Here is a 27,091-nt window from a genome sequence, read left to right as displayed (position 1 = left end):
TTTCAGATAAAATAATTTTTTTATTTATTTATGTAGTCTAATCATAAAGATCTAATACATACATATATTATAATTTTATCACATAAGTCAAGGTACCTCAATTTAAAACATCAGGCTATAAAATCACAATTTTGTTTTAGTAAATAAAAATAATAATTTTAGATAATTTAAAACAAAAACAATACAAATACATTACATTTAACCATTTTAATATAAAATGCTTAATTTAGTTTTGAAACGAATTAAAATATAGATAAAATTATAATTGAATGTATACAATTTGTTAAACGATATAAATAAAAACAATTTTACATTTAGCCGCAACTGCTGGAATTTTGACTAGTGTTTCCCACAACTTCAAACCATTCAACACTATTGAATTTGTTAAATTCTGTTGTAGATTAAGTACAATATTTTATGGGGCTCTGTTTACATTAAGTCATTACCGACTTTAACAAAATTATGATCTAGGAGTTCTTGTGCACTTCCTCTTTCTTTTGGCTCATGTTTAAAGCATAGCTCTAGAAAGTCTAAACCTTCATCGATCATGTCATCTGGGGGATCTGGACTTTGTCCCATTCCAACTTTGAACATAATCTGATAATTAGAATCGTACTGGGCCCATGGACGCTGTGAAAGCAAACTATATTAGATTTCATTATTTTAGTTAAAAAAATGTGTACCTTTCCAGATGCCATTTCAACCACAACACATCCGACTGACCAAATATCAGCTGCCCTTCCGTGTCCTTGGTTTTGTGTGAACACTTCTGGAGCCATATAAGCTAAAAAATAATTTAAGATACCTAGCTGTATTATGCTTATCATTGAAAAAATACAGCATATTTCGGAAGGATTGCTAATTTTGAGTTTAAAATAAATAAGTCATAGAGACAAAACCGTGCTCACTTATAATTTGTTAGAGACTGTTACTAGAGAGAGGCCTGTTATATAAAATGCTGATTAGGATGAAAATAAATGGGGTAAAGTTATTTTCTTGGATATACTCTGGTAGAAGAGTACATACTATATAAATAATGATTTAGTAACGGCAAAAACAAATTCTATTTGATTAATCTGAATATCATTGAAAAACATACTGGTGGCGCTACTAGTTATGACAGGTTTGTGTTAATGTAATAGTGTTCTTTAATAGTAATTACAGAAATATAGACTGCGTAGTGTACCTAGCGACCTTCAGGGAAATTCTCAAATGCCGTAATAGACCTTAAAATCCCGTTATTTAATTCAACTGTAACGTTATTAATCGCTTTAAAAAATATATCCGAAAGAAACAATCCGCGAAGCATACTCAAAGGCTACATACTGTAATTAAAGCTAGAGGACTAAACATCCAGTATGTATTAAGTGTTTGTTATTCAATGAAGCACAGCCAACTGATGCTCTTAATGAAACAAATAATTTGTTCATGTTGTATGTTATGTGAGTGCAAATAAGGTTTATTTGAAAAGCGTTAATTTGGGAAATAATTTTTCAGTATTTCTCAAAGTTATTCAAAATTAAATGGTTTCTACATTTACATTTTCTCAATAAAAACGAAATATAGGACAGGGCAGAAAGAACAGAAAACACTGATACATATGGAAAATGCATACACTTGGTCGATATATAGACTTTTGCTAAGATAGAAAACAATTAGAAAGTATTTTAAAATTTGATCATTAAATGAACAAATAAATGTAACCCAAAATATATTTACTAATAGTATAATATTTCCTTCAAATAACCCATTTAATATATATTGCTTCAATCAGATTTATTCATCACAACTACGATCAACAATCAAAGCTAAAGGAGTGTTAAACCGAAATTCATGCAACTTCATTCTGAAAAAATAATGTGAAATATTTGTTAGGATAGCACTGTTATACAAAGTGTAAAAGGTCATCCAAATGAAACGTAAGATTAAGTATTATATTCACATGAAACCTTTCACCATAGTTTTAGATATCATCAAATGTGGCATTGAGATTACGGGAATATAGTGGTCGAATGATCCTCAGTTGTAACAATAAGCAGCAGATGTACACTGAGGAACTACGCTGACCTTAAAAATCTTTGGTCACGAAGAATTTCAAGCCTATGTTTCTTATCGAAATAAAAAAAGGAAAAATCATTGCTAGGAACCCAAAGGAGCAGTAGGATTTTATCCCACCCACGAGGTATTCGTTAAAAATAAAGGAATCGAAAACACTTTTAAATGCTTAACAAAGATTTTCGTTAATAATTGTAAAAATCAGTAAAAAGTTTATCATTTGTTTTGTGCTATTTGTGTTAGTCTTTTTCGGATAAGTGCGTGTGGAACTCTTACCCAAAACAAAATTATGAAAAAAGAGGCAACAGTTTTGTCAAGCAATCCATTTGATACCCTAATAATACCAACCTTGTGTTCCTACAAAACCTTGTAATTCTCCAGGCATTGTAATATTGTTTTTTATTTTTACTGCACAGCCAAAGTCGCCAATTTTTAAACAATTTCCTTCTTGCGTCAAGAAAATATTGGCTGGTTTAATGTCTCTGTGTACAATTCCATGATGATGCAAACAGGCAACACCACTCAACAATTGATAGGTGTATTTTCTGACTAACAATTCAGGTAAGCCATTTTCAGTTGCTCTTATTAAATTTTCTAAAGTACCTTCAGCACAAAATTCCATAAAAAGTAGCATTTTATCCTGAAAAAAATTGTTTTTATATGTAGCCAGTATGTACCTTAGGATTGTACTTACTGTATAAACTTCAATACCATAGTATTTTACTAAATTCTCGTGACAAATTCCTTCGAGTATCTTCATTTCTTCAGATACTCTTTTAATTGCTAAATTATCATTGTGTTGGACAGATATTTCTTTCACAGCCATCATTTCACCAGTGTTATTATTAACAGCTGTATATACTTTTCCAAAACGACCTTGGCCTATAAAAATATGAAAATAGGCAATATTTATATATAATACTGATTATGCTGTTTGTTATATAAACTTACCAATTTTTATACCCCTCTGCCAAGAAAAGGTAACATTCCTGCGACGAATATAACTCTCTTTCTCAGTATTACACTCCAAAATAGTTCCTATGAGATTTTGTTTATGTAAATTTTCATCAATTTTCTTTTCCAATGTTTCTATGGCGTCTCGAACTTTTTCTGAGTAATTTTTTGGTGGCAATTTAATTTTAACAATAGGACTAATTGATATATCTTCCTTCTTTAAACTGAAATAGATATGAAACAATATTAGGTTAGGTGCAAACTTAGTAATGCACTTTAAAACCTTAATCAACAAATTAACAAACATACCTATTAAAATTTATATTGTCAGTCACATCGGTGTTAGGTGATTGTTGTTCCAAACTAGTTTTTCTAAGTGGAGCTGATCTCTGACTTTTATAAGTTGGTCTAGGGCTAGGCGAAGAACCTCTTGATCGAGTTCTAATGTGTTCTAAAGACATCCTGGGGGAGGCTGAATAAAATCCACTTTCAGGAGTCGATGGTGCTGTAGTACCTATTAGATGCGATATACATTCGTCCATATTTTTCTTCAGGTTTTCGAATTCTTCTTCGCTGAGATATTTAGTATTGGCTGGTTCACAAACTGTTAATAGAAACTCCATACCTTGATTAGCCCATCTAGGCCTCATACCTGATGATAAAAATATGCATGTTCTAGCTAGACCTGTTATAAGCAATCTTTATATTAAACTGACCTCTACCTCTTTCGCATCTTTCAGTTACAAAAGTCATCCATAATTTAGAAAATTGTACCATACTGTGAACTATTTTTGATCTGTAATCGTTGGGAGAACCGTCTGTCATTTCTTTATAAAACTAAAAAATATGTATCATGAAAAATAATATTTCAAAAAATTAAATTTAATATTTGATTTTAAAAAATTAATAAATATTTCTATGAATAATATATTATCTGTATATCCGACTTTTTAAAGGAATGGTTTATGGAAAGATGATATTTTGTTTGTTACTTAATAAAATCAAACTAATTTAAAACGAAAAAACAGTTCATTAATAATTAATAAACATAACCATACTAATACCTCAAATCCAAATCGATATATTTGCATTAGGATTTCTCGAATTCTAGACGTTAAAGCTACTCGATCTTGTTCATCCAATGAGTCTGAAATAACATAGTTAAACAAACTCTGCACCTTAGCTATAGCTTTGGGTATTATGCATTTGAAAGCTACTATAGAGTTCTGAAATATAATACATTTTATATAAAAGCTTTTGTTACTTCTTTAATTTATGTTGAATTACCAATAAGCTTTTTGATGCTTCTCTATCAATATCATCCGAATTTCTAGAGAAAATCATTTTAGTAAAAGCCATTGCCTTCATACTCATCTCTCTTTCTTCATTAAACATGGCCTGTAGTTCTCTACATATCGAAAATAAGGTTTGTCTGTAAAATTGTACAGAATTTTATTTCTAGTTTGTACATAATTTTTAATTTAATAGAAAACCTACTTTATCATATTCATATCTTCTTTACTTATTTCCTCTAAGCATTCATCAATCTTTTTCAGCAGTCTTTCAGTAATTCTCTCCAAAATCGTTCCTAGTATAGTTCCATATTTTGTTCCTAATAATTGGTTACCATTTTCAATATTCTTAATCACGGATACCGAAAAATTGTATTCCTCTTCCAGCAAATTCTTTTGGAATGTGTTGTGGTGAAAGAGCACCCACTGTTCTAAATAATCTAGGTAATCTTTGAAGACTTTCGTCATACATTCATCAAATGTTTTTAAACGTTTTACGTGACATTCTGGAACCTTATCTGTTCCAGATTTAACCGTTTCAATATACTTCTGTGTTCTTTCACGTTCTTTAGAAGCAATCTTTAGCCCTGTAAAATGAAAAATTCTTCCTAGATATATTTATTTTTTTAGTACAAATTAGACATTTTTTACAATAATGGTAATATAAATCTAATTCAATCAGATGTACATAAAAAATATACGCTTAATGCAAGCTTTGCCTTTATTTAAAGCTGGCTGTGCTCGGAATGCATTTGTTTGAAGTGTTCCCTGGAAGTGTTTTTATACACCGACAGATAATAAGAAATTTAACCTTATAGACAATTTCGGAGAAGTGTTTCGCGACATCCAATATCTAGATATCATTACTCGAACACGTTACTTGTTTGAATTTGAAAGGAATTTGATTGGTTCATTTTATATAAATATGCATATATATATATATATATATATCGGTGCTTTCCGATTCCTATTTAAAAAATTGGAAAAAGGATTAAGCCTGTGCGGTATATTACTCAGCATTGTTTTTACCTGGTATACATATACAACTATATGCGTAGGGATTTTACATACATATACATATAACAGGTCAATTGGAAAGTCCCTGGCCTGACACATAGATGGCGCTACTAGAATTAGATGCGTGTATAAATTGACATTTGACATTGACAGCTGTCGGATCATTAGTTTGTGAATTATAGCATTTTGAGTGAAGCAACTTTTGTTATTGTGAAAAAATGTATACAAAGTTGAAGAAAAAACTTGGCTTGATGTCAAGTTCAAAAAAATGTGTTTTACTATGGTAGGCCCGCGACTTTTCAATTGACTAATATATTGTGGCATAAAGCTACTTAATCAAGACAATTTCACTTCAATTTTTCAATTTGGATCTATTAGAAATCATGGGGTCAAAAATATACAACATGCTTTAACTATTATGTAAAAAAAGAGGTGAAACTTTTGTTTATATGTTATGGCTAACTCTGTAAACCCAGGTGAGATAAAGTTTATAGAGACAAGGCAAATATCTCATGCCACACTTAGAAACTCTGTCAAGATTGTTTTATTATATTGTGTGTAGATTCATAAACCATCTGCTTTATTTTATTTGTAGATTCTGCCCTTTCAATAATGTTATAGTAATTTTACACATATTTGCTTAAAAATCTAAATTTTAAACCTTTTCGTATAATATATAATGGTTTTCAGGATAAAATATTATAATTATTATATTAGGCATGTGAATGATAAGTGTATGACAAATTTTGGATTAAAGAAGTTAATTAGAATTAGAATTAGAACTATAACTATATATATTAGGGAAGAATGAGGAATTTGTTTATCAATTTTTAATAAAACAAAAAGACAGAGCTGTAATATATCCTATTAAATTAAATGCACTAATGAAATGTGAAATGCAGTAAATTCATTTTTTATATTTAAATTTCATTGGGCAATGAAATGTGACGTCAGATATGTCACGTGCCGCACCTGAATGTCAAATATTATCAAAAAAAAACCAATCAAGTCCTCACAGTAGAATGTTTTCTCTACAGTTGTCTATAATAGAGATTTAAATTGACCAAATTACTTTAATGGGCGATTATAACACCATCTAGATACTGGACGTAGCGAATTTTTTCTCCAGATACCCCCATTTGAGTTTACTCTCTATTACTATATGGACCCACCGTATTTTTTTGACAGGTGTGTCACAAATATGTTAACGTCTCCCGACGTTGGAAGGTACTATGTAACAAACATCGTTTTCCAAATTGAAAGAATTCATTCGAACAATACACCAAAGAGAAAGTTATTACCAAAATTATTATTCAAAAAATTAATATAAGGAATACATGTTGATTGCAGCATTGATAGTCTTTCTGTCTCGTTTGATATTATATTTTGAATAATGTGATTAATAGCACTGACATATTGTTTTTTGGCACTGTTTTTATCTCCTTATATAGCACGTTTACTAGAGCCATTAGTATTTTTCGTAGATCTGTGCGATGTTTTCTCTCAGCACTTTGTGAATCATTTCATCTGTGGTTGCCGTGATTTTACAAATATTTATTGGCGAAGTGATATATTGTGTGGTTTAATTTTACTTGCATTTCGATTTTTGACATTTCATTAATATCCAAAAATGATGTGACTTATCTGTACACATGAAACGGAAACAAAAATAATGTTTATACCAACATGTTTCAATAAATAGGTTATTCAACCAAACAAATAATAAAGAAAAATCGATATTCTCTTTTACCAAACTTCATGTAATATTGTTAGATTATATCTTATCAGTTAGTTTAAAGAACAGATAGTGCTCTCCTATTTTAGTTGTTTATGAACAAGTTAATTATGTGTACTAATAAGTTTCTAACGACGTTATTGAATCCTTGGATTAAGTTATTTGAATTAATTGAAATGACCAGTACAATATAATATACACACCTAAAATTATTTGAAAATAAATTAAAATATCATTAAACATAATTTATCAGTGTTTTTAAGTGAACAGTAAAATATTAAGATTTATATATGGCATACAGGGAGTCTTTTGTATAAGGGTAAGTTTTATGACATTCTAGTTTTTAAACATAAATTTCATTTTTAATAACTTCATACTCATCATAATAAAAAGTAAATAAAACCTACCTTCTTTTAATTCTCTCATTAATTGCCTTACACTTAAAGGAGATGGATTATCTGGCTTCTGTTCCAATCGCATTTGTAAGTATTCCTGTATGACCTCCAATGGTATACCAGTTAAAAATAAAAACATAGATTTATAAGAAGGCAAGTCAATGTTCTGAGCTTCTGGGCTCCAACAGCCATATCTTTGTAGTTCTTCTGCACTAGTTTCACATACTATCTATAAATAAGGTAATATTCGATATATGAAAATATATTAGATATAATTTAGTAAATATTACTTGAGAAAATATGTCCATATTTGTGGGTTTTTCCAATGTAATTTGAACTTTTTCAAGAACATTATGATGTAGAGCTTCGAGAAAATTTAAACTTTTATATAAAGCCCTGGTTTTTAAAACATTCTCAATGTATCTTCTGTAGGGCGAAATGCTTTTGTCATTTTTCTTAGAAATTAGCATAGCTAGGCTCACAATATTGTATAGGTCATTTTTGTTAATGCAGTAATCCATTACTGATGATCCAGTACTATTGTTACTATCTGTAGATGAACCAGATGTTACATCTTCGCAAAGAACAGGCCAATTTGAGTGTTTGGACTCGAGACATAGTACCAAACGGGCTAGTATGTTCAACTTGAGCCGCTGAATTTTTGTCATATTAAACCATAAACTAATGGCTTTGACCTAAAAGTAAAAAATGTTAGGAAATGTTTTCTCATTTAAAAATATTACTTGCCCTACTAACAAAAGCGGGACTACTGTACAGAGGATACAACTCGGCAAATGCTTTTGAAGACGGGAAGAGGCTTTCTATATCTTCTAATCGTTTCATTAAACCTTCAATCTCTTTCAGAGCTTCATTCTGTGCTTCCATGCAAGAAATGCAAAATATTGAAGTGCAACCTGGACAATCATCTTCAACTCCACTATCACTGTTTTGAGAGCTGTATTTTTTCGATGGCCTAAACAAAACATTTGTTACTCTAAATAACTTAGATTTTATATTAATATGAAACAAATACTAATAACTAGAATATTTAAAACTAAATATTTGCATGAACGAGCTTTATACCATTAAGAAATCTTAGGAGAGATCTGAATAAATGGTAATTAGAGAGGACTATTATTGCGAAGGTACATTCTCCAGACTATTTGAATCAAAAATGTTTGCAATGTTAGTAAAGTAAATGTAGTGGTTTAGCATTGTCGTGAGCGAAGACAAGAATAACGATTCTTCTGGCACATTCTTGTTGTACGTGATACTTTTCATCGCCTGTAAACTCTGTTTATTAAATGTTTATCCTATTACTTCATATGGAACTCAAGTATCAACCTTTTTTGGTATTCAGTCTTATATAAATGGTCCAACATTTTTTTTTTTCGGAAAAAATATCCGATGTTACGGAACTACCTTTGTCATGTCACGAGATGAAATATTTCGGTTCATCGAATTTTTCAATGATTGATCACACATATCACTATAAAAACACAATTTTAGATCATATGCATTTTTCAACTTTCGGAAGTAAATAAGAAAAATACGACCTTCTCAACCTCAATTATCAAAACGCTATGATTTTGGCTGAGTAAATGAATGTTCTAGTTTTATTTCTAAAATATTCTAGTGCATAGCTTCATTGAATAAATATTATTAGAGATATGTACTTTTAAAGCCATCTGTCAAAAAATCCTCAACCTAATATCTAATATCATTTATTGCTTCACCTAGCTCCAATTATTGAATTGAAAATACAGTACAAAATGGTTACATTTTGAGTGAATTTAAGTTACACATTTATTGAAAATTTGATTTTTTTTATTGGGAATATAATTATCAATATCATCCCTGAAGTGTAAATCCAAAAGACAATTTATCAAATCCATTCATTAAAATATGCGCTTCCTCGGTGTCTGCCTGTCAATGGATGTATTTTCTGAGGTGGAGTACAACTGGCGAAAGCTAAATACGACTAATATGGGGATGTTGCAATATGAACTCTAATATACTAATTTTTGTGATGGTTGTTGAGTTGTATAAGTTTAATTAACCTTTCTCATGAATATTTCCTAGAGTTCATTAACATATTAATATCTGGAGGCAATCCACGAAACAAAACACCTTCTTGGTCAATTCTTAAGTCATAACTTGCATTATAGCCGAAGTACTAATTTCATATTACTTATAAGTCTCTTGTTCTGATTCAAGGCCAGCCTAGTAGACATAAGTCCTCTTTTTCTTTTAATAATTTTAAACTCGCAATAGTTCCGTTGTTAGCGAATGCGTTCAGAAAGTTCACATATTGATATGTTTAGTGATATACCTAAATATTCGGCTAAATATCTACTGGTTATTCAACTACCTAGTAACTAACCCAAAATTAAAATGACGGAGCTAATAACAATATCACTTATTTAACCCCACGAAACTTATTGAAGAACGTATTAGATCGATTTTGGGATTATATGATATACATTATTTAAGATGTATATAATGATTACATAAAGAATGCCGAATTTGTTATACATTACCTTCTAAATCTATAATTCATTATATGTTTTAAAAAGGGCTCTACTGATTCTCTCGCAGAACAGAGGTACTCGTCTTCTTCTCCTGTTGTTCGATCAGCGTGGTAGGCTTGCAGCTCTAACCATATTAAGTCTTTCAGCTCGTTTTGCCATAGAGATTCTTCTCGGCTTATCTAAAAACAACAGTAGACAATAATTAACAGATAATTATTGACATTATATATTATAATCAATTTAGAATTATTAAGCTTCAGAAAACATAATGAGAGGCATAGGACTAACATAATCGAAACATGTTGTCAGCTTTACATAGGGAGTTAAAGTTAGTAAATGACGTTTACCACTCTTCTAGGGTTTCTTTCATCCTTGCCGCCACCCATTCGAATCAGAAGGCTTAGGGTTTGAAAAAAATCTACTCGGCTTTGGGGACATTCTTTCATATCTGAATTACCAATCATGCATTCATTCTTGTTATCGCACTGTTTGCCAATTGCAGTTTCATTTCCTTCCACTTGTTGCTTGTGACATGGTACTGTGCGACACATCAAGCTCATGAACCTGAAAATAATAATTTTCAAATAATACGGTGTATAAATAATACACCATATCTAACTGACGTTAGTGAACTGGCTCAATGCCATGCTATTTTTGAATATCTAATAATTTTAGAAAGTAATGATTCCTTATTTTTCCAATTGATTAAAATAGTAAATTTATACAGATAGTTTTATTTCAGCTTTTTTTTTAGTATAATACATACCTTTTTCCGCTTTCGATATGATAACTGGGCGTCTTTGGTACGTGATACCACACATTCTGCGTTGTTTGTTTTGTACTCGCATATTCGGCCGAAGCTTGGGCACTGCTTATATCTAACTTCAAATCTCTTTCTGACCCTCTAAGTAGTTTATAATTTCTCTTGTTATGTTTCCTCGATTGCCCTGAAAATAAAGTTGAAGCTGAAAATAAAAAAGTTACGTTACAAAAATAAGTGTATTTTCAGTTATTCAATAAAATATAACAAACAAACATGAATACTCCACATACATATGATAGACATCCCCTCAGTCAAGTTTTCTTTTCAGTATTAACTAACAGAAGGTAATTATCCAGATGTAACATGTATGAACTACTACCAAGCTGTAATATGTTTGAACTAATAAAACACTCGTAAATTTGGAAAAGCATTTGTTAGAGGAAAAGCACTATTAAACACGAAACATCTAACTGAACGATTCACTCGTTCGGATTAGTCCGACAGTCAGAAATAGGTGAGTCAATGGAAATAATTTGGCTACAATTTTTAATATTCTACGTCTAAAGAAAACCAAATTATTTAACTTAGTTTCGGTAGTATTTGGATGTATCTCCTTGTAAAATTAATAATAAAAAGTAATATTTCAAAGTTGATAATGTCTACTGGAGTTTAAACTTAATACTACATCAATTTTATTGATATTAATCTTATACAGAATATTTAACATATGAACTAAAAAGTTCGGGCTTTATTATATAAAAAATTACCATATATAGCAAAATCATGCATTTTCAGAAGATAATAAAATATGAATGATTATTCGAATTGTTTTTTTAGCATTTTAATGGCCGCAACTGACAAGAAATGTAATTAAAATAATTATAGTTTCAATTGATTTATGAAAAGTATCACCCTATAAAAAATTTTGTATTAAATGAAGAAATCTTGAGCAAAAATAAATACCTATAATGAGAACAAATATGCATCATTACATAAAAGAAATATATAGAAACATTGGGATAATTATACATTTGCTGAGAAATATTATATGAATGAATAAATTTGTCTTTACTGTTCTTTAAATTTTATTCATGTATAAATTTTAAAAATGTCTATGTATTAGTGCTGTATTTGTTTTTGAATCTCAAATATGTTAACAATTAATTTCAAATACTGTTCTATGATAAATTATTATATTATAGAATTAATAATAATGTATCCGAATTTATTGGAAGTAATTATGTTACGGTCTAGAACACATTAAACTTTTATATACCACTAAATAAATGTATGTAATGAACTATTGTGACTTTAATCGTTAACTTTAACTATAAAGTATTAAAAAACACTCCGAGTATAAATTGTATGTGTTCAGTTTTCAGATATCCCAGATTCTATTTAAGAAATCGTTTAATTAATCCAAATTCTTGAACTCAGTATAGGTTACGTCAACATTTGTCTGGAAATAACGATACCAGGCAACTCTTATTTCTGTTTCAACTCTATGAATCATTTTTGGGTTTTTCGTAATTTCTTTTTTTTTGTAATATACAATTCTATTTGAAGGTCGAGTTATATTAAATATTATTTGAATAGAATAACTTAACAGCATATCCAAAAAGAAATTATGATCATTTACATGCAATGTTGGCTCACGTAATAAAATAAAATTTGGCTTGTCTAGACTGGTTTTTCCACCACATCTTCTACGTAGACCGGTATGTATCAATTATCATTCGAATTCTCAAACATTTTAAAGTTTCAGTCGTTGGACACAAATAAAACGAAAAAGTGTAAATTAAATATGTTATTTTTGAGATATAAGAATGGTATGAGCTAGCAGTGAATACTTATAAGTTTCCGGAATATTTGTTTTCATGACAATTTATTATAATAATATAAACGTAGTTTGAAAATGTATTAGAGGTTTTTATGTTAGACTATAAAGTTCGGACATGGCTATAGTATGGGTTTTTAAAAGCATTGAAAAAATATTTGACGTCTCAGACGTAGAATACAATATACCATAAAGTGTAAATTGAATATGCTATTTTAAGAATGTTGTGCATGTAGTGCATGCTTATAGTAGTTTCCAGAATATTTGGAAGGGTAGAACTGAATTTTTTATCTGAATCAGATTAAAGACAGTCAATTATGATGGTTATATTGTTTAACGCAGTAGAAAAGCAGTTTCGATTTTACGATTTTAATATTAATTAACTTTAATGTTATGATACGTTGATACATCGTATCGATTGATAGATATAGAATATTTCCCAAAGTGACTACTAATAAGCAATGGGTACGACAGGTTACGATCTAAGTAAACCGTTAACTATAAAGCTTAATCAGTGGCAAATAAGCTCACTCTGAATAACTCATTTGATTGGATAAAAGTGAGCGTTACGACATTATATTATCGGTCAAAATATTAATACAGATCTTTGCCTTCAATAATTAAAGCACCTCTGATACGAAATATTATATTTTCGCCAAGAAAATGTTCAACCGGATTACTCTCAACATAGCATGTTAAAACTATTAAAATTTGATTAATTTATTTAAAGGATTGATTAAAACTTCATCGTTAAATGAAGCTCTACGCCTGAATGTTATCGAGAAAAATAATATTAGTTGAATACAACTTCATGTGAATAAAAATAAAGGTATGTTACTATTAGGTATATGATTTAATTATTATATTTTTTCTTGAAACTGTCTTAAATTATATTTAAAATAAAAATAATTTTGCCATGTGCTGTTTTGAAATGAAGGAACATTCAACAAGGTCTACGTGAGCCACACTACCTCTCAGAATAACAAAGTTCACGATGGAAATTGTTGAACAGCATATTTCGCACTGCATTCTATAGAAATTATAACAAGAAAAATGCTTCTAAAGCACGAGAATCAATTTCTAGAATTTTTAGTGCCATATTCATCAAAAAAGAGGTTAAAAAGTTGCATATTTAACAACTCGAAGTCTGCAAATATCTTTATAACATTCACATAAAATGTAATCTAACAGATTATAATCTAAAAATATAAACTCTAGTTAAATAAAGGTATAGACATATCACTCCAATGAACCATAATTTTGTGATATTCATATGTACATCTAACGGGATATTTAAATTTAACGATTAGTAGATAAGAGCCAGTACTACATCACACATAATATTAAACGGTTAACATTTGCGTAACAATTTCTAGAACTATCTTCAGTCAGTTCTCATTAGTATGATTATTCTTATTCGACCATACAATAATTGGCAGAGACAAACCGTCTAAGGTACTGTTACGTGACGTTTAACACCAATGAACGTTAGCGATTCTTAGTCTTTTCGAAGAAAACGTGATCATTCCAAAAAATACTTTAATGAAAGAATACTTTTTTTAATACTGTTCTTATTGTTCTGTGTATATAACTCATTTAATAACATATTATTTTAATTTTTTATTGCAGTACTTGACTTATTTTATTAAATATTTTACATCAAGAATAGAAACCGTTGAATCAAGGATGTTTAATAAACTTGTCATACTCTTTAACTTACTTTTATTACATGTTTCATTTACATATTTAGTGACGTGAAATTAAGCACATAAGACTGATGAAGTTTATTGACTACCGAAAAAAAGTTATATCTTATATTCAACTAAAACCGATATTAAAATTTGTTTTAAATTGATTAAAAATAAAAATTGATGAAATGATTTGAAATGTTCTGATTTAAACCGTCAAATCTATCCACTTAAATTACATTAACACATCAACATATGGCAGCAACATAAGTTTCAAATATTCATGATTTCCTATCAGGATAACATATTTATTCTTTAATTTGAGTTTGGATCGAGCAAACATCATTTGTGGCGAATTTTTACTTTTCTTTAATTCCAAGAAATCTGCGCATAGGGCTCCTATCGATTGTTTTTAGAATAACAAAAGTTATAGCTAACAGTTGACAGACAATACTTTGAATAAAATACGTTGTATCAATTTCTCTGAATAAAGGTTCAAATTTACAAAAAAATTCTCAAAATATTTGTTCATCTTATGCTACTTTTCTCCATTGCATGTTTATCTTCAATGTTATTTTCTAGAAGTTTCTTTTTTTTAATAAAATTTGTTTTAAAAATATATAAAAACAATAGAATAGTATATTATCATAGATATTATCGGAGATAACATTAATATTTTATAAATATATTTTGACAAAACATTATTTTACTCTAGAACTGATATGTTATTATTGTTGATTTTAATTGTTAGTACGTATACGCTTATTAGATGTATCTATCACTAGTGCTTAGCAATATGTAAGTATATACGTTGATTTTAGGCACGACAAACTCTTTGTGATTGCATTGTTTAATTTGTTGGGGAATCAGTTAATTCGTAAATTAACGAGTAACAAAGCTGCGACATCATTTCAGAATGTATCTGGTCACACGTAGCCTGTCTCCGATTTAAACCGTTGCCTATAAACATTTCCAAATATTCATGCCCATAGCTGAATTATTAGAACTCGAACTGTTATTGTAGATGTATACCAATGTTAATTGAACAATTTTAACGACGCATTGTTAGAAAAAAACTAGCTATAGCGAGTAAGAGATAACAGGCATGACAATGCTCACACCTGCAGAAGTTCTGCCGCACCCAACGTATTGACCAGACGTAGCGTCTTCTCGTTAGCACTTGTCAAGATCGATACAGCATGGCTTGATTGTGTCGCCATGTTGTCTGATTAATGTGTTTAGCAATTATTCTCAACAAATGCCTTTCCAAAATGAAAAAAATGATTAGACATGTAAGTACCTAATACTAGCTTGGGAACGTGTAGTTCCTAGTATCCTAGGATAATAGAAAAAAAAATATCCTAAAAGCGAATCCTCAATTAAATGAGCGTGACCGTTATTGCAAGAGGATTGACTTTTCATTTTAAGATGAGTTCAAAAACAGGGCAACTGTTTTTCGATACTTGCGATTGGATCATTTAAATAATCAATATTTGTTTGTATGGCTCCGTATGGCTTTGAGTATATTGTGAAGCAGTTTGTCTAATTCTAAATATTTATCTATTCCTATCAGAAATTCCACTTTTTCTTTCTATTTTTGATAGAAAATAATGAATACAGCGTTATCAATTAAATAATTAATAATTAATAAATTAATAGAACTAAATTATTCGAAAAAAACAAATTAAATAAATAGTGCATTCTGCGCCAAATAAATTCATTTTTATTCTTTTAGTAATTTTTCTTAATAGATGATTTTAAAATCGCATATCTCTAGTGTACTTATTTAGTGAAGTCATACTATAGCGTAGTTTCAATGTAATAATCCATAGAACACTTTAGATATAAAGGTGGTGTCATTACTAAGTCAAAAGTTATTGCGCTTTGAACATGCAGAATCTAGGCCATTTTTACTTCTTAAAGCAAAGTAGAAAGTGTGGTAGTGACTGCAAAGTGAACACTAATTCTGACAGGATTGGTTTGGTCGTTTTTGTTCCACTAATTCTGAGGTTAAAGATGAACCTCAACCTGGCCGGTAATCGCGGAAAAACCTCACGAAATTCTTTAAAATATCGAGGCAGATCGATATATATCATCAAGTGATACCTTTACAGAACTAAACATTTTAACTAAGGACCTAAGAGGTCAATTGAAAAGTTCCCGGCCTACCATAGTAAAACACATTTTTTTGGCAAAATTAGTTTTTTTTATTCAACATAATTCCCTTCAAGGACGATACACTGATTATAGCGACCCTCCAACTTTTCGATACCACCTGTAGTACGACTTGCCCTTTGCTTCAAAATAGGCCTCAGTTTGGCGATCACCTCTTCACTCGACGACAATTTCTTCTCAGCGAGCATTCTTTTGAGATCTAAGAACAAGAAATAGTTGCTGGTGGCCAGATCTGGAGAATACGATGGATGAGGAAGCAATTAGAAGCCTAATTCACGAATTTTTGCCATCATTTTCACTGACACGGTGCATTGTCTTGGTAAAGCAGCACTTTCTTTTCCTTCAAATGCCGCCGTTTTTCGACGATTCCGTGTTTCAAACGGTCCAATAACGCTATGTAATAGTCACTGTTGACGGTCCTTCCTTTTTCAAGGTAGTCAATGAAAATTATTCCATGCGCATCCCAAAATACTCAAAAGATGCAAATACTCAAGAGACGCCATAACCTTGCCAGCCGACTGTTGCGTTTTCCCACGTTTTGGAGCGGGTTCATCGTGTGCACTCGGATGACTGTCGATTGGACTTCGGAGTGAAATGATGGAGTGATCCATGATCACATATCGACGCAAAAACTCGGGTTTATTATGCTTGATAATCTTCAAACACTGCTCCGAATCATCAACTCGTCGTTGTTTTTGGTCAAAAGTGAGCTCGCGCGGCACCCACTTTGCACAGAACCTTCTCATACACAAATATTCGTGAATAATATGATGTACACGTTCAGTTGATATCTTCAGTGTGTCTGCTATTTCATTCAGTTTCAATTTACGGTCATTCAAAATCATTTTGTGGATTTTTTAAATGTCTTCGTTGGTAACAACCTCTTTTGGGCGTTTACTGTGTTCACCGCCTTCGGAACTCATTTCACCACGTCTAAACTTAGCATACCAATCCTTGATGGTTGATTTTCCTGGGGCAGTGTACGGAAACTCGGCATCAAGCCAAGTTTTGCTTCAACTGTATTTTTTTCCTTCAAAAAGCAATATTCTATCAACATGCGAAATTCCTTTTAATCCATTTTTTTCACAATAACAAAAGTTGCTTCACTCAAAATGCTATAATTCACAAACTAATGATTCGCCACCTGTCAAATTTATACACGCATCATTTGAGGGTTAGGTCTAACTAAAAAAAATGAATATAATTTTAGTAGCGCCATCTATGTGTCAGGCCGAGGACTTTTCAATTGACATGTTAGTTTCGATTTGTGATTTTTGTGAAAATATGCGAAAAAGATCGTGGTTGAAGTAATTAGTTCGAGTTAGAGCGTATACTTCACCAGATGTACCGGAAAGTTATTAAAGTATTTTTTGAAGAAAAAAACTACACAATTTTCAAGAAAATGGGTAATTATATTTATTCGAAGTATTGGCCATTTGATTCTATACATCTTGCCCATCTTTCAGGCAAATGGATGTCATCCCAAAAAAACTGTTCATCCTTTGAGCAAAACCATTCACCGTGCCATTTGCTAATTTCTTTGAAATTGGCGAAGTGCTGGTTTTGCGTTAAGAGACGACGTTATCGTGCTGTAAAATAACTTTACCATGTGTTCCGGCCCATTCCACTGATCAATGCATGGGTTATATTGACCATTTGTTGTCGGTAGCGATTACTATTAACTGTTTCATCAAGTTTCAATAGTTCGTAATACACCACGCCACTCTGATCCCGCGAAACACAGAGCATTGTCTTGCGACCAAAATGATTTGGCTTTGGAGACCATCGACCGGCTTCGTCAGGCGTTAACCATGATTTTTTGCGCTAGGGTTTTCAAAATAAATGCACTTTTCATCACCTATCATTATTTGATCCAGAAATGACTTCCGATCATACCTTTGAAGTAGCACTTCACAGACGATTTTTCAATTTTGCTTTGCCTGTCATTCAATTGATGTGGCATCTATCTTCCCATCTTTTGGATTTCCATCATTGCTCGTAATCGGTCGCTAATCGTTTCTTATGCCATTAATGCTTCTGCCAATCATTTTTGAGTTGGGGACGGGTCTTCATCCAATAACTCTTGCAGTTTCGCATCTTCAAACTTTTTCGATCTACAAGAACGTTCTTTGTCTTGCACATTAAAATCAGCACATTTAAATTTTCGAAACCACGCCTCACATGTCTTTAAAGTTAGAGCATGCTCACTATAAGTTTCTACAAGCAAACGATGACTTACAGCGGCTTTTCTCTTTGATTAAATCAGAAAAGTAATGTACGTTTTCAGAGACATTTTCAAACAGGTATAAATCTATGACGGTGTTACTTTCATAAAATATAATATATACAACTTTGAAGCTTGATATCAGTAGAATCGTATGAAATCATAACATTGCATACTTAAGCCTAGCGACATCTATTACAAGATCCGATAAACCTAGTAGTGACTGGACAAAAGAGAGAGAAGAGAGACAGAGAGAAAGCATATATAGAGGTTGGCTGAGTTTTGATGTCTTATCAGAGAAGTGGTAAAAGGTAATCGCAAAATGGTATATATAAATTATGAAATGAAATGAATGAAACTTTTATTTTAATAAACTATTGATGACCTGATGGTTCAAGAAACCGCGGTACAAAATGGTACTGATGGTTTAAATCTACCCTTACATAAATCCAACCCCTATCTCTAAACGTCTCACTCATTAAGACATTTTAACATAAGACATCATCGAATACACAGTCCGTAGCAAGGGCCCTATTAGTCACACCATATAACACAAATATGATGTCGGTGAATTGTCTGAAATGTATACGAATAAGTTCGCTCTGAAAAACATTTAAAACTTTTTCGGATCTAAATCATATTTAAAATAAAATTTAAATTTTTAATCCAACTGAAGGCTCTTTAATCCTTCAAATTATTTTAAAATATTTACCTTTCACGCCTGATGAGAATAGGCAATTATTTAAAACAATTTTGTGTTTTTAAATTGTTTTATCTAAGCCGATTAGAATGTCATCGTAATTTTAATTTATGTTATGAAATTAATTACGGTTAACATTATAACAATAACCAGGCAACCTAACGAAAAACTGTAAGTCAACGTATAAACCTTATAATTTTTTTTTCGACTTCTCAATAAAAAGTACATAAAAAATAATAAAAATTATGTAGTATAATAAGTATGTAAAAATTTATTTTTTTTACGTTAGAACACGTTCATTGCGGCCAAAGTGAGAATCTGTCACTGGCATTTTATTCTTACACACTGAATATTAGGTTACTGAATGTGAATGTGTTAACACACATAAATTGATGTCAATCCACACAAGATTCACCAAGTGATAAATAGTATAAAAGGTAAAAATAATAACAATGAACTAATTTGAATTTTAATACTAACGATTTGAAGCTAAATTACCACCACTTTGTGCTAATCACATATTATTTGTTTAAAATTGTATTGTAATTATGATAAGGTGCTATCATCTACATATAACATTCTTTATGTTTTACTTAGATCCAATGTATTATTTAATTGTGTATTTTTACATTTTAAAACATATTGATTGACACAATTTATTTAACTAAGTTAGAAAAAGAGTTATAAGAATATCTGGGATGGTCCCTAAGTTACTCAGTTGGTATGCTTAATGCTGAGGAGCATGGTTCAGAGTTCACGTTAAAACTGTAATTTTTATTAATGACATATTAAATCTCAATGTAAATCTAATCATAATAACATATTAATGTGTTGCAATTAAAATTCCTTTATACTGATTTGATTTCTTTGCATCTCTGTGGCAAAAATATTGCATTCCATGAAGTTTAAAATGATTCAGAATTTTAGATAAGATAATACTGTTTTCAGAGCTACATATACCTTTTAATATCCTGTTATGTTTTTAACAAGACCATTTTTTTATATAAAAAAATGAATTGTAAAATAGTCCCTGCTGGATGCTGTGGCTGATAATTAAATCTTATATTTTTACAGAGCTCACCTTGTTCTGAATCAGATTTATCAGCATTTGCAATAAGTTCATCATACATTGTGCTGACAGTGTTTCTTCTTACTAAACTATGTTTAGATTTGTGGGAATGACTCTTCTGGTTTATAGATATATCTGATCTGGAAGAAATAAAATGACAACTTAAGACATCTATATTAATTTGTTTCTTATTATTTTGAGCATTTTTGCAATTTTAATTTGCTTTGCACATTATAATAGAATTATATATTACATGTTAGTCTTAGTGCTTACCCTCCGGAATACTTCTGCTTCTTTTCCCGATGTTTACGCAGAATTTTCGTTCTGGGAGGTGTTTTTCCATAAAGGTCATATAAAGATGTATCATCATTTGGGCTTAAATCATCCATTTTGATTGGTTTTATTGAGATTAAAAAATTATGTTATGTAAAAATATAACCATATTAGAACAAATTTGCTGCGCCACTTTTTACGTAAAGAAATACTATGACACTTAATACCACCACACCAACTGGTTAAAGTAAATACATTTTCCAGATAATGGGAAAACAATCATTGGATCATTCCGTTATATTTGTTTTCCACTCACTTTTGCGAGTTTTTAATTGAGTATCACTATGGAATTATATATTCTATTGATTATTCGATAAGTTCAGAAGCTTCAGAAGTATCATCCTAAAATGTTATTTCACAACATTCGTTTTTTAGTAATTTAAAATAATCCCGACGCTCAACCCACAGCAGACGTCATCTAACTGTCACCTGTAAACATTTTCTAAACAGGTACTGAAAATTCAAGAAAATAAATGTTGCTATTTTTGTTGTACTTTAAAAATAGCTATATATCTTACTCTTTCTTTAATTTAACCTCAAATGTCATTGGTAATTCAAAAGTCGGTCTACTATATTCGACCTTGGTTCCGTAGTTCCGATTAGTATTATTAAAGTTTAAAGTCCTTTTATTTTTTTATAATATTCTGTATATTTTATAACATTAATGGCTTTCGTTATACGTAATTTTTTAAACACTAAAAGTTTTATTAATTTTAATCACATACTTTCAATTCCCATTGTTAGGGTTAGTTTTAAATCAAGACAAGTAATATATTTTTAAATGAATGTTTTTATTTAGTTCAGCAGTGAAGTGGAAAAAGCTCAACAGTCTAAATATGATAAAAATGTTGAAACTATATTTGACAAAATTTTGGCACGAAAAATACCAGCTGACATAATCTATGAAGATGAGCAGTGTTTAGCTTTTAATGATGTATCTCCTCAAGCACCAGTTCACTTTTTGGTAATTCCTAAGAAAAGGATTCCTATGATAGAGAAAAGTGATGCAAAAGATAAAGAGGTAATTATGGAGTCAAAGATTTTGACTGAACTTTTAGTAATTTAAAATATATTTAAGTTACTTGGTCATCTTTTGTTAACTTCAAAAGAGTTGGCAAACAAAAGGCTTCCGAACGGTTATCGAGTAGTTATTAACAATGGAAAGGATGGATGTCAGTCAATATATCATCTACATATTCATATTTTGGGTGGCCGTCAAATGAACTGGCCTCCTGGTTAATATTTTGTTTTATTATGTCAGATTTATTAATATATTTTATCGTTGTAGTGTATTGTGTAATTCATTGAGTAAATAATTTAAATAGGTTCCTTTTACAATTGGGTATTATATTTATTTTTTAAAGGCAAATAACATCAATTTTAATTATTATAATTTACTTTTAGCTGTATTTGTAAACTGTTTTTCCCATTCAAAAACTTCTTTTTCTTTTAGATTATAAAACTTGCCATGTTTACCAATTCCACCCATAAATTTTTTTGCACCTTCAATTAAATCTGCCAGTTCTACTTTTTTAGCATTGGTTTTCTCATTTTCTAATAGTTCATCATAAACTCGGTTAAAAGAAGCAAAATATGTTGAATTACGGTCAATTCTTAAGCAGTCTTGAGGAAATTTAACTAAAGATGTAGCAAGTTGTATGGCTTGTCCTAATCCTAAAATTATGTTACTCTATACAAAATATTATTTAATGTTTCCTGTATTACGATACCCGCACCACAAGCAACTATTCTATTAGCTAAACCCCAGTCAAAAGCTTCTTTTGCTGTCAAAGATCTTCCTGTTAAAATCAGATCTAATGCTCTAGAAAGTCCAATTATTGCAGGCAACCGAACACTACCTCCATCCATCAAAGGTATTCCTAGAATTTTTGTTTAAGTGTTTTATAGCTCAAACAATGTGATACTTTTACCAAATCTTCTTCCATATAATCCAATTACAGCAGTTTCTTCCATAACACGTAAATCACAAAGAAGTGCTAGTTCTAAGCCCAAACCAACTGTATAACCACTAAGAGCTGCTACCATTGGCTTAGAAATATATTTTTTTGAAGGAAGCTAAAAGTATAAAAATATGATTCCTAAATATTATATTATTATATATGAGCATACTACAGCCAAGTCCCATTCATTTTCATTGTTAGACTCAAGATTTTCTATCTCTTGTAAATCATGGCCAGAACAAAAATTTCCCCCTGTTCCGTAAACTACAGCAGCATATGAACTACTATCTTCTTCAAATGCAGATATAGCACCTTCTAATAATTTTGCGGTATTAGAATCAATACAATTCCTTTTCTCTGGTCTATTAATCCCTATTGTAGTTACATATCCAATCTTTTCTATTATTATGCCTACAATAAATATATTGTAATGTAATCGCTATTTTATTAGGTAAACTAACGTTTGGGAGTTGGAATTATTTGTGTGCATAAATTCCTGGTCCATGACTGAAACAATAGTCTCTTAATCATTGTAAATATCTTGGCATTTTACAATCTTCTAATGCTAAAGTTAGTAAACATTTTGCATTTTATGTTTAATTTAAAATTACAGGTTATTTTCTTTATCTGCCAGCTATTTTTATTTATTTTAAATTTAAATTAGGGATGTGAAATTCTATCGTTAGTTATATATAAAATGTATATATCGATATTTTTTTCGAAAATGTTAATTTTGGCCGATATTTTTTTGACAATATATACCGATATTGTTGTAAGCCGATATTAAAAAAAATTAAATATATTTCTTAAACATTATAAAAAACATTTAATTATTTTCAAAAAACATTTTAAGCTGGTACTTAATTTTAAATCTTTATATTATTTTGAAACTTAATTGAAAAGGTTTATTAAAAATATTAATATATATTGCAAAAAAATCGACATTTTTTTCTTCGATCTATCGATTTGTTTTAAAAAATATCAAAATCGATATGTCTCTATTCTAATAATAATTATAATATCAATAATATTTAAATTAACTAAATATCGATATTTTTCCTTAATTTCGATACCCCTAGTTTCAATTTCTAAAGAAATAACTTCCTAACTTCAGGAGAATACTCTAACCTCAATCTTTGGGATGGTAGTAGGATCTATGGTACGGATTTCCATGTAATTTAAAAGAAATGAAAGTTAAAGTTATAACTCGTTCACCTGATGAATATTTACGGGAGACAAAACATGATATTCATAAAGGTATAATTAATGTTTTAATTTAGTCTATTACTATATTTTAATTTTAATAGTTTTCAGGAACTATGATCCAGCCTTGCATCCCTTTGAAGCTGCTAGGGAATATACAAGGGCTTTAAATGCTGTTAAATTAGATAAAGTTTTTGCGAAACCTTTTTTGGGTAGTTTAGATGGTCATCGTGATAGTGTCTCGTGTATTGCAAAACATCCCAAGAGATTATCTACGGTTGTAAGTGGCGCTTTTGATGGAGAAATTAGGGTGTGGGATATTCCACAACGTACATGTGTTAGAGAGTTTGTAGCTCATAATGGAATTGTTAGAGGTGTTGTTTATGTACCTAGTGGAAATTCTTTTATATCAGTTGGAGATGACAAAACTATCAAAACATGGAATGCTTTAATACCACAATTTGGTGAAGATGAGGAGCCAGTGAATACAATTTTGAGTAAAAGTGTACTAACAGGAATTAGTCACCATAGACAAAGTAATATTTTTGCAACTTGTGGAGAAATTGTTCAGTTATGGGAGGAATCTAGGAATGAAGCAATTCGTTCATATGAATGGGGAGTGGATACGCTTCATGACATTGCTTTTAATATGATAGAAACAAATACTTTCGCAGCTTGTGCAAGTGATCGAAGTATTATTTTGTATGATATGAGGGATAATGGTCCATTGAGAAAAGTTATCATGAAATTAAGAAGTAATAAAGTAGCTTGGAATCCAATGGAAGCATTTACATTTACTTGTGCCAATGAGGACTATAAGTAAGTCTTTTAGTTCAACATTATGAACATGAATTTTATTTTGAGATATTTGAAAATATTTTATAAAATTTTGTATATATTGTTCCTATGTAGTTTATTATTAGTCAATGTTTTAGTCATTTTCCATTACATACTTTTAATGTGAATATTAATTTAGTTATTTTTATTTCAGTTTGTATACATTTGATACTCGTAATCTTAAAAGCCCAGTTAATGTCCATATGGATCACGTGGGAGCTGTAACATATGTAGACTATGCACCAACAGGAAAGGAATTTGTTTCTGGCAGTTATGATAAAACCATAAGAATATTTGAAGCTGATCATGGACATTCAAGGGAAATATATCATACTAAAAGAATGCAAAGATTGACTAATGTACAATGGACTTTAGACAATAAGTTCATTATCAGCGGTTCAGATGAGATGAATATCAGGATTTGGAAAGCTAGGGCGTCTGAAAAATTGGGACCTGTAAGGACATTCATTTACTTAATATAACTTTGTGATATTTATATATTAAATTTTTTTATCAGTTGAGACCACGTGAACGAGCGGCCTTGCGTTATAGTGAGGCACTGAAGGAGAAATTTGCTAGTCATCCACAAGTTAAAAGAATCAGTAGACATAGACATGTACCCAAACATGTTTATAATGCCCAGAGTGAACTGAGAACCATTAAAACAAAAGAGAAGCGCAGAGAAAATAACAGAAGAATTCACTCTAAACCTGGTGAAGTTCCTTATGTACCAGAAAGAGAGAAACATGTTATTAAGGAGGTTCAGTAATTATATTACTGTGTCCTTAACAATAATGCATTGTATTTTTAATAATAAAGTGATTTATAGTAAATATTTTTCTCTTATTTATTACTAATTTTCTTAATAGATAATAAATTATACTTTAAACGCTAAATAGTTGCAATAATTGGGAATTAAAATGAGCTTATCGAATTAATTTTCGGATAATGTTAGTAACATTCTAATTTCGTTGTTCCAAATTAATTTAAACATCTTTGTAATAATCACAGGATTAGTAAATAACATTTGAACAATATACATCAAGTACAATTTTAATGTATATAACTATAACAACCAATAACTTATAATAGTGAATTATAGTATTTTTATGTTCACTATTATAGAATAAAAAATTTGTAAAAAAATCATTAATCAACATGATTTAAATTTAATATGATATATAGAATATAATTAAAATAATTCAATTTCAAGAAACTTTATTCATACAGCAGCTTGGTGGCATTTAATCACAAAGAAAATAAATTCCTAACATATCTATATCTATCTATCTATCTATCTATATGTCTATATATATATATATATATATATATATATATATATATATATATAGAATATTACATCTTTTTCTCAATTGTATCACCTAGACTATTTGCGAACACATGTTATTCGATGATTAACCTGATAATATACTATTTAGTAAGATTGATATAATATCATAAGGTCCATGATATCATATTCTTTCGGTTATATAATCAATTAAAGTTTATTTTTATATCGATTACAGCATATTAGTATATACTTCTGCTAATTGTATCTATATTTTAATATGACGATATTTTGTAAAAATCAAATGCTTTAATGTTGCTTTTTTGCTATAATGCTTAAAAGCAAGTTAAAGTATTATTTAAAACGAATGGTTGTTATAAATACAGTCAAAATATAAATAATAAAAACATTAAAATTACTTTAATAAATTGTCTTATGTACCGTTGACATCAACTTGAAAATATTAGAAACGTCTTTGGAGTATAAAATAATCAAGTTAAATATTCCATTCATTTTATTTTTTGAATACATAATACGTTAGTATATGACTGTACTTTCTTTAAACTCATTTTCTCTAATAAATATATTATGTACAAATGAAATATATAATATTGAGTTACGATTCTATCGATACACCTCTTGGTTGTATTCTGTTTCTATCGCTAGCGGTGTTATAACTTTGACGGAAAACCGCATCATCAGACTTATCCCTCGCTCCGTTCTGGCTCTTCTCTCCCTTCATCCCCTTGCATCGCTCTACCCCATCGCCGCAGCCGCTCTGGAAAATCTCTCACGTCTTGGGAAAGCTCTTCGTCAGTCGGATGCTGCATCCCGTGTAACGTTCGCACATCCTCTTCGAATGGTCGGAAGTCGTACGCGAGATATGTCGTTTGCGTAAGGTTTGTGAACGAAGTGGTGTGTTGAGAATTATTTGTTATACTTGTTCGTAAAGTGAACCAACTTCGAAAGTGATTTTGACAGGTGAATATTTTTAAGCTATTGTCAGGTTAAAAATTTGAAAATTATTTGGTTAG

The 27,091-nt window shown here is 30.2% G+C and overlaps 4 protein-coding genes across 8 annotated transcripts; 2 read left to right on the top strand and 2 right to left on the bottom strand.

Annotated features, from left to right (window-relative positions):
• On the bottom strand, positions 1-21,224 carry Mekk1 (mitogen-activated protein kinase kinase kinase 4). 4 transcript variants are annotated; one of them, XM_076394339.1, is made up of 18 exons: positions 20,709-21,224; positions 20,448-20,575; positions 10,746-10,944; positions 10,327-10,543; positions 9,989-10,158; positions 8,196-8,421; positions 7,739-8,143; positions 7,461-7,677; positions 4,507-4,888; positions 4,297-4,441; positions 4,074-4,235; positions 3,726-3,846; positions 3,319-3,661; positions 3,007-3,233; positions 2,750-2,937; positions 2,404-2,695; positions 684-784; positions 1-630 (listed from the first exon to the last, which is right to left on the bottom strand). In XM_076394339.1, exons 1-18 carry the CDS (start codon positions 20,822-20,824, stop codon positions 430-432), a joined length of 3,840 nt encoding a protein of 1,279 aa, XP_076250454.1. In that variant the 5' UTR covers positions 20,825-21,224; the 3' UTR covers positions 1-429. The 4 variants fall into 4 exon arrangements, with proteins under 4 accessions (XP_076250454.1, XP_076250455.1, XP_076250457.1 ...); XM_076394340.1 differs by having other exon boundaries at positions 10,746-10,926; positions 20,709-21,202; XM_076394342.1 differs by lacking the exons at positions 20,448-20,575; positions 20,709-21,224 and adding an exon at positions 11,033-11,236.
• Positions 19,766-25,602, top strand: LOC143190191 (DDB1- and CUL4-associated factor 13). Its single transcript, XM_076394344.1, has 5 exons — positions 19,766-19,803; positions 23,844-23,986; positions 24,037-24,751; positions 24,924-25,224; positions 25,287-25,602. Exons 2-5 carry the CDS (start codon positions 23,917-23,919, stop codon positions 25,536-25,538), a joined length of 1,338 nt encoding a protein of 445 aa, XP_076250459.1. The 5' UTR covers positions 19,766-19,803; positions 23,844-23,916; the 3' UTR covers positions 25,539-25,602.
• LOC143190193 (histidine triad nucleotide-binding protein 1) lies at positions 21,327-22,060 on the top strand. The gene is made up of 3 exons (XM_076394348.1): positions 21,327-21,513; positions 21,568-21,789; positions 21,847-22,060. The coding sequence occupies exons 1-3, from the start codon at positions 21,433-21,435 to the stop codon at positions 22,006-22,008; spliced, it is 465 nt and encodes a 154-aa protein (XP_076250463.1). The 5' UTR covers positions 21,327-21,432; the 3' UTR covers positions 22,009-22,060.
• On the bottom strand, positions 22,095-23,350 carry LOC143190192 (uncharacterized). Of its 2 annotated transcripts, none has more exons than XM_076394347.1 (5): positions 23,191-23,350; positions 22,902-23,140; positions 22,700-22,844; positions 22,499-22,648; positions 22,095-22,442 (listed from the first exon to the last, which is right to left on the bottom strand). In XM_076394347.1, the coding sequence occupies exons 1-5, from the start codon at positions 23,258-23,260 to the stop codon at positions 22,156-22,158; spliced, it is 891 nt and encodes a 296-aa protein (XP_076250462.1). In that variant the 5' UTR covers positions 23,261-23,350; the 3' UTR covers positions 22,095-22,155. The 2 variants fall into 2 exon arrangements, with proteins under 2 accessions (XP_076250462.1, XP_076250460.1); XM_076394345.1 differs by having other exon boundaries at positions 22,899-23,140; positions 23,191-23,349.
• Positions 25,603-27,091: the final 1,489 nt, after the last annotated feature.

The sequence above is a fragment of the Rhynchophorus ferrugineus genome, unplaced genomic scaffold, assembly GCF_030347505.1.
Source record: "Rhynchophorus ferrugineus isolate W39M unplaced genomic scaffold, kcgeb_rfMv2 rfM2, whole genome shotgun sequence".
Classification (NCBI taxonomy): Eukaryota; Metazoa; Arthropoda; class Insecta; order Coleoptera; family Curculionidae; genus Rhynchophorus; species Rhynchophorus ferrugineus.
This window is presented reverse-complemented; position numbering and strand designations above follow the sequence as displayed.

Bases quoted from the DNA above. Each gene is read 5' to 3' on its own strand.
- Mekk1 (XM_076394339.1), bottom strand. From the start codon at position 20,824: ATGGATGATTTAAGCCCAAATGATGATACATCTTTATATGACCTTTAT. The intron at 8,144-8,195 runs GCAAGTAATATT...TTTTACTTTTAG, and splicing joins GTCCCGCTTTTGTTAGTAGG to GTCAAAGCCATTAGTTTATG. The intron at 4,236-4,296 runs GTAATTCAACAT...ATTATATTTCAG, and splicing joins AAGCATCAAAAAGCTTATTG to AACTCTATAGTAGCTTTCAA.
- LOC143190193 (XM_076394348.1), top strand. From the start codon at position 21,433: ATGGCTTTCGTTATACGTAATTTTTTAAACACTAAAAGTTTTATTAAT. The intron at 21,514-21,567 runs GTTAGTTTTAAA...GTTTTTATTTAG, and splicing joins TTTCAATTCCCATTGTTAGG to TTCAGCAGTGAAGTGGAAAA. The intron at 21,790-21,846 runs GTAATTATGGAG...AATATATTTAAG, and splicing joins GTGATGCAAAAGATAAAGAG to TTACTTGGTCATCTTTTGTT.
- LOC143190192 (XM_076394345.1), bottom strand. From the start codon at position 23,260: ATGATTAAGAGACTATTGTTTCAGTCATGGACCAGGAATTTATGCACA. The intron at 23,141-23,190 runs GTTAGTTTACCT...TATTTATTGTAG, and splicing joins AATAATTCCAACTCCCAAAC to GCATAATAATAGAAAAGATT. The intron at 22,845-22,898 runs GTATGCTCATAT...TTATACTTTTAG, and splicing joins ATGAATGGGACTTGGCTGTA to CTTCCTTCAAAAAAATATAT.
- LOC143190191 (XM_076394344.1), top strand. From the start codon at position 23,917: ATGAAAGTTAAAGTTATAACTCGTTCACCTGATGAATATTTACGGGAG. The intron at 24,752-24,923 runs GTAAGTCTTTTA...TTTTTATTTCAG, and splicing joins TGTGCCAATGAGGACTATAA to TTTGTATACATTTGATACTC. The intron at 25,225-25,286 runs GTAAGGACATTC...TTTTTTTATCAG, and splicing joins CGTCTGAAAAATTGGGACCT to TTGAGACCACGTGAACGAGC.